The sequence below is a fragment of the Carassius gibelio genome, chromosome A17, assembly GCF_023724105.1.
Source record: "Carassius gibelio isolate Cgi1373 ecotype wild population from Czech Republic chromosome A17, carGib1.2-hapl.c, whole genome shotgun sequence".
Taxonomy (NCBI): Eukaryota; Metazoa; Chordata; class Actinopteri; order Cypriniformes; family Cyprinidae; genus Carassius; species Carassius gibelio.
Genome location: NC_068387.1, coordinates 8090999 through 8104616, shown reverse-complemented (window position 1 = coordinate 8104616; position 13618 = coordinate 8090999). Strand labels below are relative to the sequence as shown.

Below are 13618 nucleotides of genomic sequence, written 5' to 3'. Positions count from 1 at the left end.
AGGGTCTTGTTCCGTGTCATACTTGATCTGATCACCGATTGGTCAGTTTGCGCAGCGACGTCCGATACGTCATTACGCGTTCTAACGGGCGGACTTTTTCAAAATGGAGGAAAGGCAAACATTTTGGAGGGGAATACAAATATACGGACTAAATGCGTTTTCATACATCATGCTCGAGTCAGAACACCTCACGTTTACGGAAAAATAAGGATATTTTGGATAGACTTACCGAATCGAAGGCCTGAAGAGGATATGAAGTGAAAATGAGTGTCTCAATCGGTGACAAAATTGAGGTAAGTGACATTAACGTTTGCGCGGCCGCTTGCAGCTCGAGAGCCATGGTTATTTAATATTATTTCATTCAATTCTTAGGCTGTATGTATATTTTAAGTTCCCAAAACAGCTAAAGGATCCATTGTACGTCTTTACTCACGTTTGTTTTATTTTTGGGAAACGTAAGTTAATGCTAAACAAAGACGAAACTTCAGTTCACAAAATGTAAGCAGTAACGATACGTTAGTTAAATCATACTAACAGCCGGTTAAACTACAGTTCGGACCTCGCCTTCTGTTCATCTCTCTGCGGTATATTAAAAGTGTTTTGGGAATTTGGAGCCTGGAGACGGTTGCTAGGCGACGCGCGTCAGCGTCAGGTAGAGTCGCGTGAAAGTGATGAACAGATGTCAAAATGCAGGTAACTAGTGACGCGTCAACAAAGAGTGCAACGGGCTGCTTTTTTTAGTTGTCCGCTTTAATCCGTGATCGAAACACTGCACGAAACATGTTGGAAGTTATTCATTCATTCCTGCTAAATTTGACTACGAAAGCAAAAGATCCAGATGAGGACAGAATATTGGCATCATCTGTGGCTCTTCCAATCGAGGTATGAGATTTCATTCTGAGGATTAGTGGTGAAGAAACTCAAGGGGGCAAGACTGATCTCATGGGATTTCCTAAAATCATCTGATTTGATCTGCTGGAATCTAATGTAAACAATTCATTTTTCTGCTTTAGGACTTCAGGGTTCTCACCTTGTTGGGTAAAGGCTCCTTTGCATGTGTGTACAGAGCAAAATCTGTAAACACGGGCTTGGAGGTGGCAATCAAAATGGTAAGAACCTACTTTGTGTGGTTAATTAACCATAGTGCCAGGGTTGTGGCTGTACAGCATCTGTTCAGAAACGTTCACAGTGCCCCATGTGTACTTGCAGATTGACAAGAAGGCCATGCACAAAGCTGGCATGGTGCAGAGAGTCATTAATGAGGTGGAGATCCAGTGTCGGTTAAAACATCCCTCGGTTCTTGAGGTGAGTCTGAAACCTTCATCTGTACATCTGACTCATGTTAGTGTCCAATGAATCTGAAATTAAATGGTTTCATAAAGGTTTATTTTTAATAAAAGCAAAAAAAAATAAAAATAATTCTACCTAATAAAATGTTTTAGGGCTTGTCATGACTAGAAAATGTATATTTGTTCTTAAAAAAAGTTTTTTCCAGTTCTCCAAATCACAATTGAAAAATTATTTTCAAGACAGTGGGATCCCTGATTATTCAAAGAAGAAATGGGGGTGAATAGTAATAAGAAAAATAGAAATTATAGTTAATACTTTAAGAACAAGAACAGTAATACATTAAAAAACAGTATTGATCTTTGTGAGGATCTTATTGAAGACATTAGGACACTAATCTATTAAACAAAAAAGATTGACATTTAAAAAAAAAAAATATTATCCTCTAAAAATAACTAAAAATCTCATGGATAAGTACGACAATTAATGGGACAAGAATAGTAGAAACCTGATTGCTTTAAAAAAAATAAAAATAAAATAATAATGTAAAATATTACTAAATATTTCTTACTGGAAGCACTGCAATACTGTCATATAGGTAGAAAGCAAGACCCAGCATGTGCATAGTATTATGTTTCCTGCTGCTCATCTAGATCAGGACTTAGAAGAGATACTGTATCTCAACAGGACCTTCCTGGTAAAAAAATAAATAAAAATGCTTCAATTGTGGAATATGAAGGAATCTGATATCCTGAATGACTTTCATTCAAAAAGTAGCTATTGACTAATCCTCTTATTTTCTCTTCTCTGACTCAAGCTGTACAATTACTTTGAGGACAGTAATTATGTGTACCTGGTTCTGGAGATGTGTCACAATGGGGAAATGAGCCGCTACCTGAAGGAGAGGAAAAAGCCTTTTACAGAGGAAGAGGGTAAGTTTTTTATTTTATTTTTTATATAGAATAACAATAGCAAGATTTCCGTGGGTCCTTAAAATTAAGATTTTAAGAGGTCTTAAATTTGAGTTCGGAAAGACCAGAATTGCAATATGCACACTCAAGTTCACAGCAGCTATTACATCAAAAATAGGGGTGCACCTATCCGATATTCACTAATGGTATCGTTCGATACTGGCATTTTCTATTGGTCAGACGAGATCGGTCCAAATCCGATATAGTGCGTATACTATTGTCATTATTATTAAGCCCAACGAAAGCCACATAAACATAAAATATCATTATTTTGTGTATATGGGGGAAGTCATGGCCTTGTGGTTAGAGAGTTTGACTGCTAACCCTGAGGTTGTAGGCTCGAGTCTAAGCCGACAATACCACGACTGAGGTGCCCTTGAGCAAGGCACTGAGCCCCCAACTCTCCGGGCACTGCAGCATAAATGGCTGCCCACTGCTCCGGGTGTGTGTTCACAGTGTGTGTGTGTGTTCACTGCTGTCTGTGTGCATTTTGGATGGTTTAAATGCAGAGCACAAATTCTGTGTATGGGTCACCATACTTGGCTGTATGTCACGTCACTTAACAGAATATGTTGACATGCTTAAATATTAATAAAACGTAAGGGGAAAGGGGAACAGAGTCGCGTGACAGACACAGTGATGGAGGTTGTATGTGTTTACAGTACACAAGCCACTGATGGTTAAGACCGCTGACTCCACTGTGTGACCGTCTCTCTCTCTCTGTTTCTCTCTCACACACACACACACCCATACATGCAATTCGCAAAACTCCGCATTCGAACAGTCAATAGCAAATACTGAAACTAATAACAAAACAGTTGTACATTAGGTGATTCAGAAGTGCCAGGTTGTCATAGCAAAGTCAGAATTACCTTCTCTCCTAGGTTTACAAAAAACTGTCCTCCATAAAATCCGTTGCTGTTCTGTTGTAAGTAATCTTAAAGATTCCTAAATTCATCTACTTTGGGAAGGCCAAATAAAATGCTTTCACCTAGATACACACAGCATCTCCCTGACATGGCTGCTTCAACACTAACTGCGTTACTGAAACCACATCTTCTTTATTTGCGTGAACATTTGGGCAGCATTATGCACATATCTCCAGATAATGACATGTGGGGGCATGTTTAAATGAGCCGTTTTAGGGGGGCGTGGCAGAGTCTTAACTTTGATAAAGAATATCTCTTTGGATTTGAGACTTTAGTCTTTGCAACTTTAAAGATCTGCTTCATGCACCAAGATCTTGTAACACTCCAAAGAAAAAGGAAAAATTAAAATCCTATCATATGACCCCTTGAGTGTTTTAAAGCCATTTCACAGTTTAATGTGAGGTACAGGTGAATATTTAAGTCCAATTCATGTAAACTCTTCTCTCCGCTGTGGCTGTGTTATCTTCCATTCAAACGGCGTGTTGCATTTGGTTACGACAGTCAAGATGATGCACTCTCCAAGAAGATTAATGGGGTGGTTTACTTTATTTTTTCTAGGCTTGGCTGTGTTTATGGGGTGTAGTCTAACATGTACTCATGCTCCGTAAAAAAAAAAAAAAAAAAGCATTATTTTTCAAATAATTTACCTTTATTCCACACTGATATTCCCCGATATATTTCCTGTTATTATGAAGCCCCTTCCTCAGAAATACGCAATGGGCTGAGATTGATCAGCTGGCTCAGTGTGTTGTGATTTGCGAAAGGCACAAAAACATTATAAAGCACCAAAACGTTTTCCTGGACATATATCAATAGTTCAGTGTGAGGTACAGATTAATACTGAAGGAATTAAATTTCAAGTTCAAAGTTCACATAAACTCTTCTTTCTGCTGCAGCTGTCTGTCTGTCTGTTTTTATCCTGCAAACATGCAGCGCTGTAAATGTGAAACTGATGGATCGATAAGAAGATAATGCATTATAAAAATCAAAACAGCAAAATTTATTTACAATTTATTAAATTAATATAATTATTTATATCATAACCATAATTACAGCCCAAAGTATTGCTTTATCTTGCCTTTAAACACTGTTTTCTTTTTTCAACAGCGAGGCACTTCATGCATCAGATTGTGAAGGGAATGCTGTACCTCCACACTCATGGGATCATGCACAGGGACCTGACCTTGTCCAACCTTCTGCTCACCACCAGCATGAATATTAAAATTGCAGACTTTGGTTTGGCGACGCAGCTCAAGCTTCCCAGTGAGAAGCACTTCACCATGTGTGGGACACCAAACTACATTTCACCTGAGGTGGCTACACGCAGCGCTCATGGCCTGGAGTCGGACGTTTGGTCCCTGGGCTGCATGTTCTACGCCTTCCTCATGGGCAGACCTCCCTTTGACACAAACACTGTCAAGCATACCCTCAATAAGGTGGTTCTGGGAGAATATCAGATGCCCACTCACATATCAGCAGAAGCTCAGGACCTGATTCAGCAGCTCTTACAAAAGAACCCGGCCCTCAGGCCAAGTCTCTCCACAGTGCTGGACCACCCCTTTATGACTCATTCGGGGCCCACCGCAAGCAAAGACTCTGGGAGCAGTGACGGAGGGTCCATAGACAGCGGCATAGTCACCATATCCACGGCCTCCAACGCCACCAATAGTAGCAGCAGCAGCCGGCTACAGAGGGAAACAAGGCTGGTGATTGGTCACCCTTTACCCAATCGCATGGTGCCGATGCGCAGCCACTCCCATCAATCCACCAGCTCCAGTTTTAAGAGCGGGCAAGATTGGCAGCCAAATTTACAAGATGATTTATCAAGGATGGGTGTAGGTAAAGTTCCCATGGGTGCTGACAGCAGAAGGCCTCATTCTCGCTACTTGAGACGGGCTCATTCATCAGATCGATCTGGTGCTGGGTTCAGCAACACCTCACAGGAGGCGGAGCTGGAGAGATGCCACTCTGAAGAGATGCTTCCAGGGTCTGGACGAATATTTTCATCAACCTCCAGTTACAGAAATATGCCCCGTGGCTACTCTGAGCAAGGGCGCCAACCTTCTCCACCTGTAAAACAGCCTGCAATGTAAGAGCGGTGCTATTCTATCAAAAATGGCTGCAAGGTTTAATAATGCATTGAGCACAGCTGACACATTTGCATTTCAGCATTATTAAAATGTATTTTTTTTTAATTAGTGCTTTGTGTTTCTTCTCAGTCTGGGCTCATCTTTGTCTTCATCCACCCATTCAGTGAGGAGTCAAATGCCTGATTCTCAGACACAGGCCTGGTTCAGCTGCGATGGTAAAATTCCCACCAGAATTCAGTTTAAAGAATATTTCAGGAAAAATCTGCATTCTGTCATCATTTCCTCTTGTGTTGTTCCAAATCTGCGGAGCTCCACTCAACCAAGGCTATTGTAGTTAATTGAAACTAATATTATATTTTATTTATCTTAAGTTAATATACTAAAATAACTCAAATTAACAGAAGTAAATAAATAACTATAGATATCAAAAAGGTAAATAATAATAATAATTATAAAAAGTAAAAAGAAAAGAAAACAAAAAGAAAAGTTGCTAAAAATAACTAAAGTAAATTAAAGAAAAAAATTGTTGTTTATTAACCAGGTCCCTCATTTTAAATAAATCATTGGTATGTTTTACTGATTTGTTGCCTTGTTTTAATTTTGTTAAATTGTGGCAATGATTTAACTAAAACACATTTGAGGCCACTTTCTTGTTTTTATCTCTGTATGTCATTTTGTCTTTTCTTTTAGAAAATAAAAGGTGACATTTTATAGATTGTCCAGGATTCCAATTTAGTACAATGTGAATAGATAGTTATTCACACTGCCGAAAGCTTCATAAAAGAATAAGAAAAATAATTAAAGTAGTCCATGGAGCGCTGCACTATAGTCCAATCTTCTGAAGCCATGTTATAAATTTTTATAAGAAACTGAACAATTTTAGGGAACTAATGCTGTTTAACATATCAAAGTTGGTTTGGCGCTTCATGTGGTCTCATGTTTAAATATGCATAAACATAACTGAGATTTTAAAAGCTACAGTGTGCCTGAGGCAAAGACAGTAACATGTTTTGAGCTAATTTTAATCAAAGCTATTATTTAGCTTCAGAAGACTTGGAATATTATACTTGAGATAAATATTTTTTATTTTTGTATGGAAGAGCACTGTGAATAATCTTAAACACGTTTTTTTCCCCCATGGAAGAAAGAAATACAGGTTTCGAAGGAAATAAGAAAATTATGCTAGAATTAATAAAGTATTACTTAAGTATAACTTTTTTTAAAAATCCTTAGGACTTTGAGATTTATTAGATTCCTAAACCTTGAAACGTTTTTGCTGTCCAGGACCGTTCAAGAGGCCGGCGGACCTGAGCAGTCACAGCAGCAGTGGCAGTGTTCACTCCGGACAAGGGCCAGTCGGGACACAAACCTCCTGCAGTGACAAACCCAGCGGCCTTCACTCTCAGCAGCAACAGAGCCTTTTCCCCCACAGCAATCCAGGACCCTGCAGGGACGATGGGTTTGGATCAGGACACGTGTCAGAATCTCAGGCCTACTCAGACGCTCAGTTTCTGGGTCCACCCCTCTCCAAAGGCAAAGCAAACACAGAGAAGGAGAAAGTGTTCCCTAAGAAGAGCTTCCCACCACTCTGTGCTTTCAGACTCAAGCCCATTAGACAAAAGACCAAAAACGCTGTGGTGAGTGAAGCCATTAATGTCTTATAACCACTTATTATTAAATTGCCTTTAGAGCACTATAGAGAAACCTGTAAGTTATTAGCTAGAATTTCTGTTATTAGCTAGAAGATCTTGATGTAACGAAATGTGTATTTCCTCTCTAGGTCAGTATCCTGGATTCTGGAGAGGTGTGTATGGAGCTGCTGAAGGGACAAGGAGCTCAGGAGAGAGTCAAAGAAGTACTTAGGATATCCTGTGATGGATCCATGGTGAGAGACTGTTCCAGTTTTTAGGGTCAGACGTGCCCATTAAGATATTTATAATGTTATAATGATTATTTGTCTTTAGTGGAGAAAATGATGAATGTTTGTGAATCTCTCTTTTTTTTTTTTGTGCACTGTGTTTTTAGGTTACAGTGTACCAGCCCAATGAAGGCAAAGGCTTCCCTGTGTTAGACCACCCCCCCTCACCACCTGAAGACATTCTCATCTGCAGCTACGAGGACTTACCAGGTACAGCACCACACAAGACTTCATGCGATGATGATGCTTTTGAAAGGGTGATGTGTTTATAATATTCATAGTTAGTACCGTTTCCCTCAGACGTCTCTAACTCGCTTGTGTTTACCACAGAAAAATACTGGAAGAAATATCAGTACGCCACGAAGTTTGTCCAGCTGGTGAAATCCAAGACGCCTAAAGTCACGCTGTACACAAAATTTGCCAAGTGCATGCTGATGGAGAACACTCCTAATGCGGACCTGGAGGTGTGCTTCTATGATGGTGAGCGGCACAGATGATTCAGTAGTAACATCTCCGCAGAATTAATCGTTTGTAGTGTTGAATTAGGCTTAAGAGATCAATTTTTTCCCCATCCTTTAGGTGCAAAAACCCATAAGACTAGTGAACAGGTGCGTGTGGTGGAGAAGAACGGGAAGTCGTATACAGTGAAGGGTGACGTTGGGCTGAGCGGACTGAGTCCTGAGTGCAGACTCTACATGGAGCTCTCTGAGGAGGTACTGCATTACTGCGGCATGCTCTCTACTTTGTGAAAGCACGACGTGACATGTTTTTTATAGTAAAAATGACATTCTGCATTTTGATAGATGCACATTCAGTGCTTGCATGTTTATATTAGGTCTTGCAAACTGCAGGTGGCACAGCTTGAATATTGTTCCTCCTGCTATTATAATGCTTACCGAGATTCAAAGCTTGTTTTTTGTTCTTGTTCTTAGGGGCATCGAATGTGTCTGTCTTTGGAAGCGGCCATCACTGCTGAGGAGCAGCAAAGTGCTAAGAACACTCCATTCTTTCCCATCACTATCGGCAGGTGAGGATTAACCTGTCACCAGAGCTAAAACCCCTCTTGGTTGAGATTAAAAGCCATGCATGACGTCTGTCTCACATTCACCATCTTATGCTCCACCAGGAGACCCACCAATCCAGCGTTTTCAGCTTCTGAGCCTCAGTGTTCGTCTGAGTCTAGCCCAGCAGCACCTGCAGAGGTGGCTCAGGTGTGCCTCAGTCCACCCCGGCCGCCCCACATCACACCATCAGTACGTCATGCATGCACATTATCCCAAAGCACATCAGTTTCGGTATTTCAGAGTGTGTCCCACTCTGAATTGAAATGTTTCATTAACAGTAACTTGTGCCCTTCCCTCTAGATGATTTCCTATACAGAATCAGACTTCACCACAGCTAGTGTGGCTAAAAGCAGCTCACCCCAATCAGGCAAAGGTGAACGCACCGTTAACACGGGAAAGGTGCTCAAGTCCATTTTTGTGCCTAACATCGGCTGGGCCTCTCAGGTAAACTTTTTTAAAATTATAATTAATGTTTATGTGTGTATATATACAGTGGGTACGGAAAGTATTCAGACCCCCTTACATTTTTCACTCTTTGTTATATTGCAGCTACTTGCTAAAATCATTTAATTTCCCTCAATGTACACACAGCATATTGACAGAAAAACACAGAATTGTTGACATTTTTGCACATTTATTAAAAAAGACTGAAATATCACATGGTCCTAAGTATTCAGACCCTTTGTTAAGTATTTAGTAGAAGCACCTTTTGATCGAATGCAGCCATGAGGGAAAGATGCAACAAGTTTTTCACACCTGGATTCTGGGATCCTCTGCCATTCCTCCTTGCAGATCCTCTCCAGTTCTGTCAGGTTGGATGGTAAACGTGGGTGGACAATTTCAGGTCTCTCCAGAGATGCTCAATTGGGTTTAAATCAGGGCTCTGGCTGAGCCACTCAAGAACAGTCACAGAGTTGTTTTGAAGCCACTCCTTCATTATTTTAACTGTGTGTTTAGGGTCATTGTCTTGTTGGAAGGTGAACCTTCGTCCCAGTTTGAGGTCGTGAGCACTCTGGAGAAGGTTTTCATCCAGGGTATCACTGTACTTGGCCGTGTTCATCTTTCCCTCGATTGCAACCAATCGTCCTGTCCCTCCAGCTGAAAAACACCCCCACACCATGATGCTGCCACCACCATGCTTCACTGTTGGGACTTTACTGGACAGGTGATGAGCAGTGCCTGGTTTTCTCAACACATACCACTTAGAAATTAAGGCCAAAACGTTCTAGCTTGGTCTCATCAGACCAGAGTCCCTCAGGTGTTTTTCTTTTTTTTTAGCAAAGTCCATGGGGGCTTTCATGTGTCTTGCACTGAGGAGAGGCTTCCGTTGGGCCACTCTGCCATAAAGCCCCGACTGGTGGAGGGCTGCAGTGATGGCTGACTTTCTACAACTTTCTCCCATCTCCTGACTGCATCTCTGGAGCTCAGCCACAGGGATCTTCAGTGATCTTTGGGTTCTTCTTTACCTCTCTCACCAAAGCTCAGTTTGGCCGGACGGCCAGCTCTAGGAAGGATTCTGGTCTTCCATTTGAGGAGTATGGAGGCCACTGTGCTCTTAGGAACCTGTGGGGCAGAAATCTTTTTGTAACCTTTGCCACAATTCTGTCTCTGAGCTCTTCAGGCAGTTCCTTTGACCTCATGGTTAGGGTTAGGGTTAGGGTTAGGTTTAGGGTCTTATGTAGACAGGTGTGTGGCTTTCCTAATCAAGTCCAATCAGTATAATCAAACACAGCTGGACTCAAATGAAGGTGTAGAACCCTCTCAAGGACGATCAGAAGAAATGGACAGCACCTCAGTTAAATATATGAGTGTCACAGCAAAGGGTCTGAATACTTAGGACCATGTGGTATTGTCTTTTTTTAATAAATGTGCAAAAATGTCAACAATTCTGTGTTTTTCTGTCAATATGGGGTGTACTGTGTACTGTACATTGAGGGAAAAATTTGAACTTAAATGATTTTAGCAAATGGGTGCAATATAACAAAGAGTGAAAAATTTAAGGGGGTCTGAATACTTTCCGTATATATATATATATATATATACATATTAGTATTAGCATTATTTAAGTGTGTTCATGTATTAATTCTCTTTTAGTTAACTACTGGTGAGGTATGGGTTCAGTTTAATGATGGATCACAGCTGATGGTCCAAGTTGGTGTCTCTTGCATCATCTTTACTTCCCCTGATGGACGCATCACCAGGTAAAGCTTGTTATAAAGAAAGAAATATTATTTAAGAACCATGACACTGCAATTTATGTAACTTCTATAATGCATAATCCAGTTTTAATTGCAAAACGAAGCCATGGACATTTATAAAGACGTTTAATCGATTAAGAATGAACGCTGGAAGAGAAATACTGTTCTGAATTCCTTTGCTTTTTGTTTCCTGTCAGATATAAAGAGAACGAGAAGTTGCCAGAGCTGGTCAAAGAGAAGCTCCACTGTCTCTCCAGCATCCTGGGCCTCCTCGCCAGCCCTGCGGTCAGACGCTGATGAGCACTAAACACAAATAAACCTGTGCATCGCTGTTGGAACCACTTGTTTTTTTTTTGTCAAATTCTCATGAAGGTGCTTTGATTGTTTGTAAATACATTTTTAAATGTTTGTACATATAGTCCCAAAGATTATGAAAATTATATATTTTTTTATGTTGTACATAATGGGTTTCCTGTTTTTGTCTAGTGCATTTAGTTTGTGCATGGTGCCTTTATTTTTGTGTATCAGTTCTGCTAAGCGCTTCAATGAAATGTTAGCTGTTCAAACATACAAGCATTAAACATCTGCTGCCTGGTGTGTTATTGTCTTTTGTGTCTTCTGTGTTTATTTAAAGCACGTGGGCAGGATTTATCCTACTGTTCAGCTGGTTACTGATAATGACAAAATGCCAATTAAAATATAAATGGATGAATCCCACAAAAGATTTGACAAGATATTTTAGTCTTTCACCCCAAAATGTTGAGATAAGAAGAATATATGTTTAATAAAGATAAGTTAAATTCTTAGTTTCCTGTTGAAATGCAAAAAAAATCTCATGCTCAATGTATTACATTTTTTTAATTTGAAAGTATTTTGTGATGTACACTTGTTATATCATGGTAATACATGTATTGAATTATTTAATTTTTGCTTTTATATTTTTAAAATATTAAAGACCATTTAAAAGTTTGGAGTGTGTTCTCTTATGCCCTCCAGAGGCTGCGTTGATTTGATCAAAAATACAGTAAAAACAGGAATATTGTAGTTTACATAGCTATTTTCTATTTTAATATATTTTGAATTAATTTATTCCTGTGATGGCAAAGATGAATTATCAGCATGCTCTACTCAAGTCTCCTGTGTCACATTTTCCTTCAGAAAAAAGAAAATATCAGATATTCATCTGTTTTAGACCCTAAAAATTGCCAAGAAAATATAAATATTTTGTATAAAATAAATACAACTGTTGTTTACAAAGACACTTTGAACAAGAATTTTCCACTGCATTCTCAAACACTAAACTCAAACAAAAACATCCTCACGACTCACGAGTGGTTTGAATTTATTACCTTGTTTTCCACAAAACCCCGGTCAGCGCGTGAACTTCTCCACGTGAGTAATCGCGTTGCACTGGCGCCCCCTCGCGGCAACATTCACTCACAGTCGATTCAGCGGCAGCAAGGCGTCAAGCGGTACAAACCTCCTGTCATACTTTAAGAGGAACACACACGCACACACACACACAAGCTAGCCGGACTGAACTGAGCCCAGCCCCACCTCAGGAGGAGGCTGTGCTCACTCTCTAAGCGTCTGGATTGAGAGCAGATCTCGCTCGAATCATCTGATCACCAGCAGAGCGCTTTAACTCTCCGTCTCAGCAGACCGAGTCATGGAGACCAGACTGCCCTCCAGCTAGCTAACTGCTATCCGCTCGGAGCCCGAAAACATGCGCTAGACAGGTATTTACTCTGCTGCGTCTGTTCTTTCTGTGTCCACAGGGGAGAAAACACGACTTGAAGATTTCTGACATCCATCAGTGAGACTTGAGATGATCTGAATGTGAAACTAGGTGGAGTGCTAGCTTGTTTGAGCTGCTGTTGAATGGGTTGTTTACGGCGGATTTCAGGAGACCTCCGGGGTCTCTAGTATTGCTTTCTGTTTTCAGAAATGAACAGAATATGTATAAGGAGCAGATTCAACTGTATTTGTATTCAGTGATACTGTGAGAGTAAGATTTACACCAGAGGAGAAACATGGGCTGTGTCTCTAATTCTAGTGAGCTGCCTTCCTGGACTGCATTGGTGGGCATCAAGGCGCTTTCTAACGAGCGGAAAGTTTCATCTACATCGCACGGTCGATCTGGTCTGTGCTGCGTCAGATGTTCGCATCTTCCTTCAGATTTATGTAGCGCTGCAACTAACGATTATGTTGATAACCGATTAGTTGGCCGATAATTTTTTCAGATTAATCGGATTAAAACCCCCTTTTTATTTGTTTTAATTTTGCTGACAAAAACACTCTATTCCACATTCTGCCCAATGACCGTAAAACAAATGTGCCAACTGAATGCTATGAAAACATACAGTGCTTAACAATTTATTAGAGTTGTTCCGATTCCCATACTAGTATCGGAAATATTACCGATACAACAACAAATTCTGGCATCTGCATCGGCGAGTACATGAACCCATATACCGATACGATACCATTATCTTAAACAAGACCTAGTTATGACCGCTAGCTTTGCCTAACCGCTGCACGGTTCTTCTTCGCTGCTCAGAATGCATTGCAAACACAGGAAGTTGTGCTGTGTTGCCACAAGCAACCCCTGTTTAGAGCAGCGAAGAAGAAATGAAAACGCAGTATATGCAGTATGTCCACTGTTTAGCAGTATTTCAGACTGGACCAACCAGACAGTAAAACGGCGTCTAGGGATGCCACAAGTACTGGCACTTCACTAAGTCGGTGCTGAAAATGTAAAAATGTGATGAAACCAGCGTCTCTTTAATACCGGTAGTAAGTTACTGACTCCCGAGCATATTCGGTACCAGCAGCTTCGTTCAGTCGCTTCCGTGTTAGTCTAAGCACGGGCCTTCAGACTGTAGCCGAATATATACTAGTGTCTGTAAATATTAAACTGCAAAATACTATTTAAATATTACTAATCGATAATGAGAATGTTTGTAGATGATTTTCATTATCGCTAATAATCGATTTCATCGATGAGTTGTTGCAGCCCTAGACTTATGTTGTATTGGTCGATTAATCGAATAGAACTCGCATATGATAATGATTAGATTTCTTTTGAGACTGAAGCTCCAAACTCGTCCGTAATGTTTGGAGTCGCAAATACTGCATCGAACTCTCCCATAATGTTCTGA

General features: G+C 40.4%; 2 protein-coding genes across 2 annotated transcripts in view; both read left to right on the top strand.

The window, feature by feature from the left end:
* The first annotated feature begins 68 nt into the window (after nt 1-68).
* On the top strand, nt 69-11054 carry LOC128031685 (serine/threonine-protein kinase PLK4). The gene is made up of 16 exons (XM_052620020.1): nt 69-293; nt 1014-1109; nt 1210-1305; nt 2105-2219; nt 4295-5276; nt 5407-5492; nt 6562-6914; nt 7058-7162; nt 7303-7405; nt 7526-7675; nt 7775-7908; nt 8128-8222; nt 8322-8448; nt 8560-8703; nt 10354-10460; nt 10655-11054. Exons 1-16 carry the CDS (start codon nt 264-266, stop codon nt 10752-10754), a joined length of 2823 nt encoding a protein of 940 aa, XP_052475980.1. The 5' UTR covers nt 69-263; the 3' UTR covers nt 10755-11054.
* An 802-nt stretch (nt 11055-11856) lies between these two features.
* itpk1b (inositol-tetrakisphosphate 1-kinase b) overlaps nt 11857-13618 on the top strand; it is a 49688-nt gene continuing 47926 nt past the window's right edge. The window contains exon 1 of the mRNA XM_052620025.1: nt 11857-12196. The gene's annotated coding sequence lies outside the window, so the exon portion shown is untranslated. The remainder of the gene's footprint in view (nt 12197-13618) is intronic.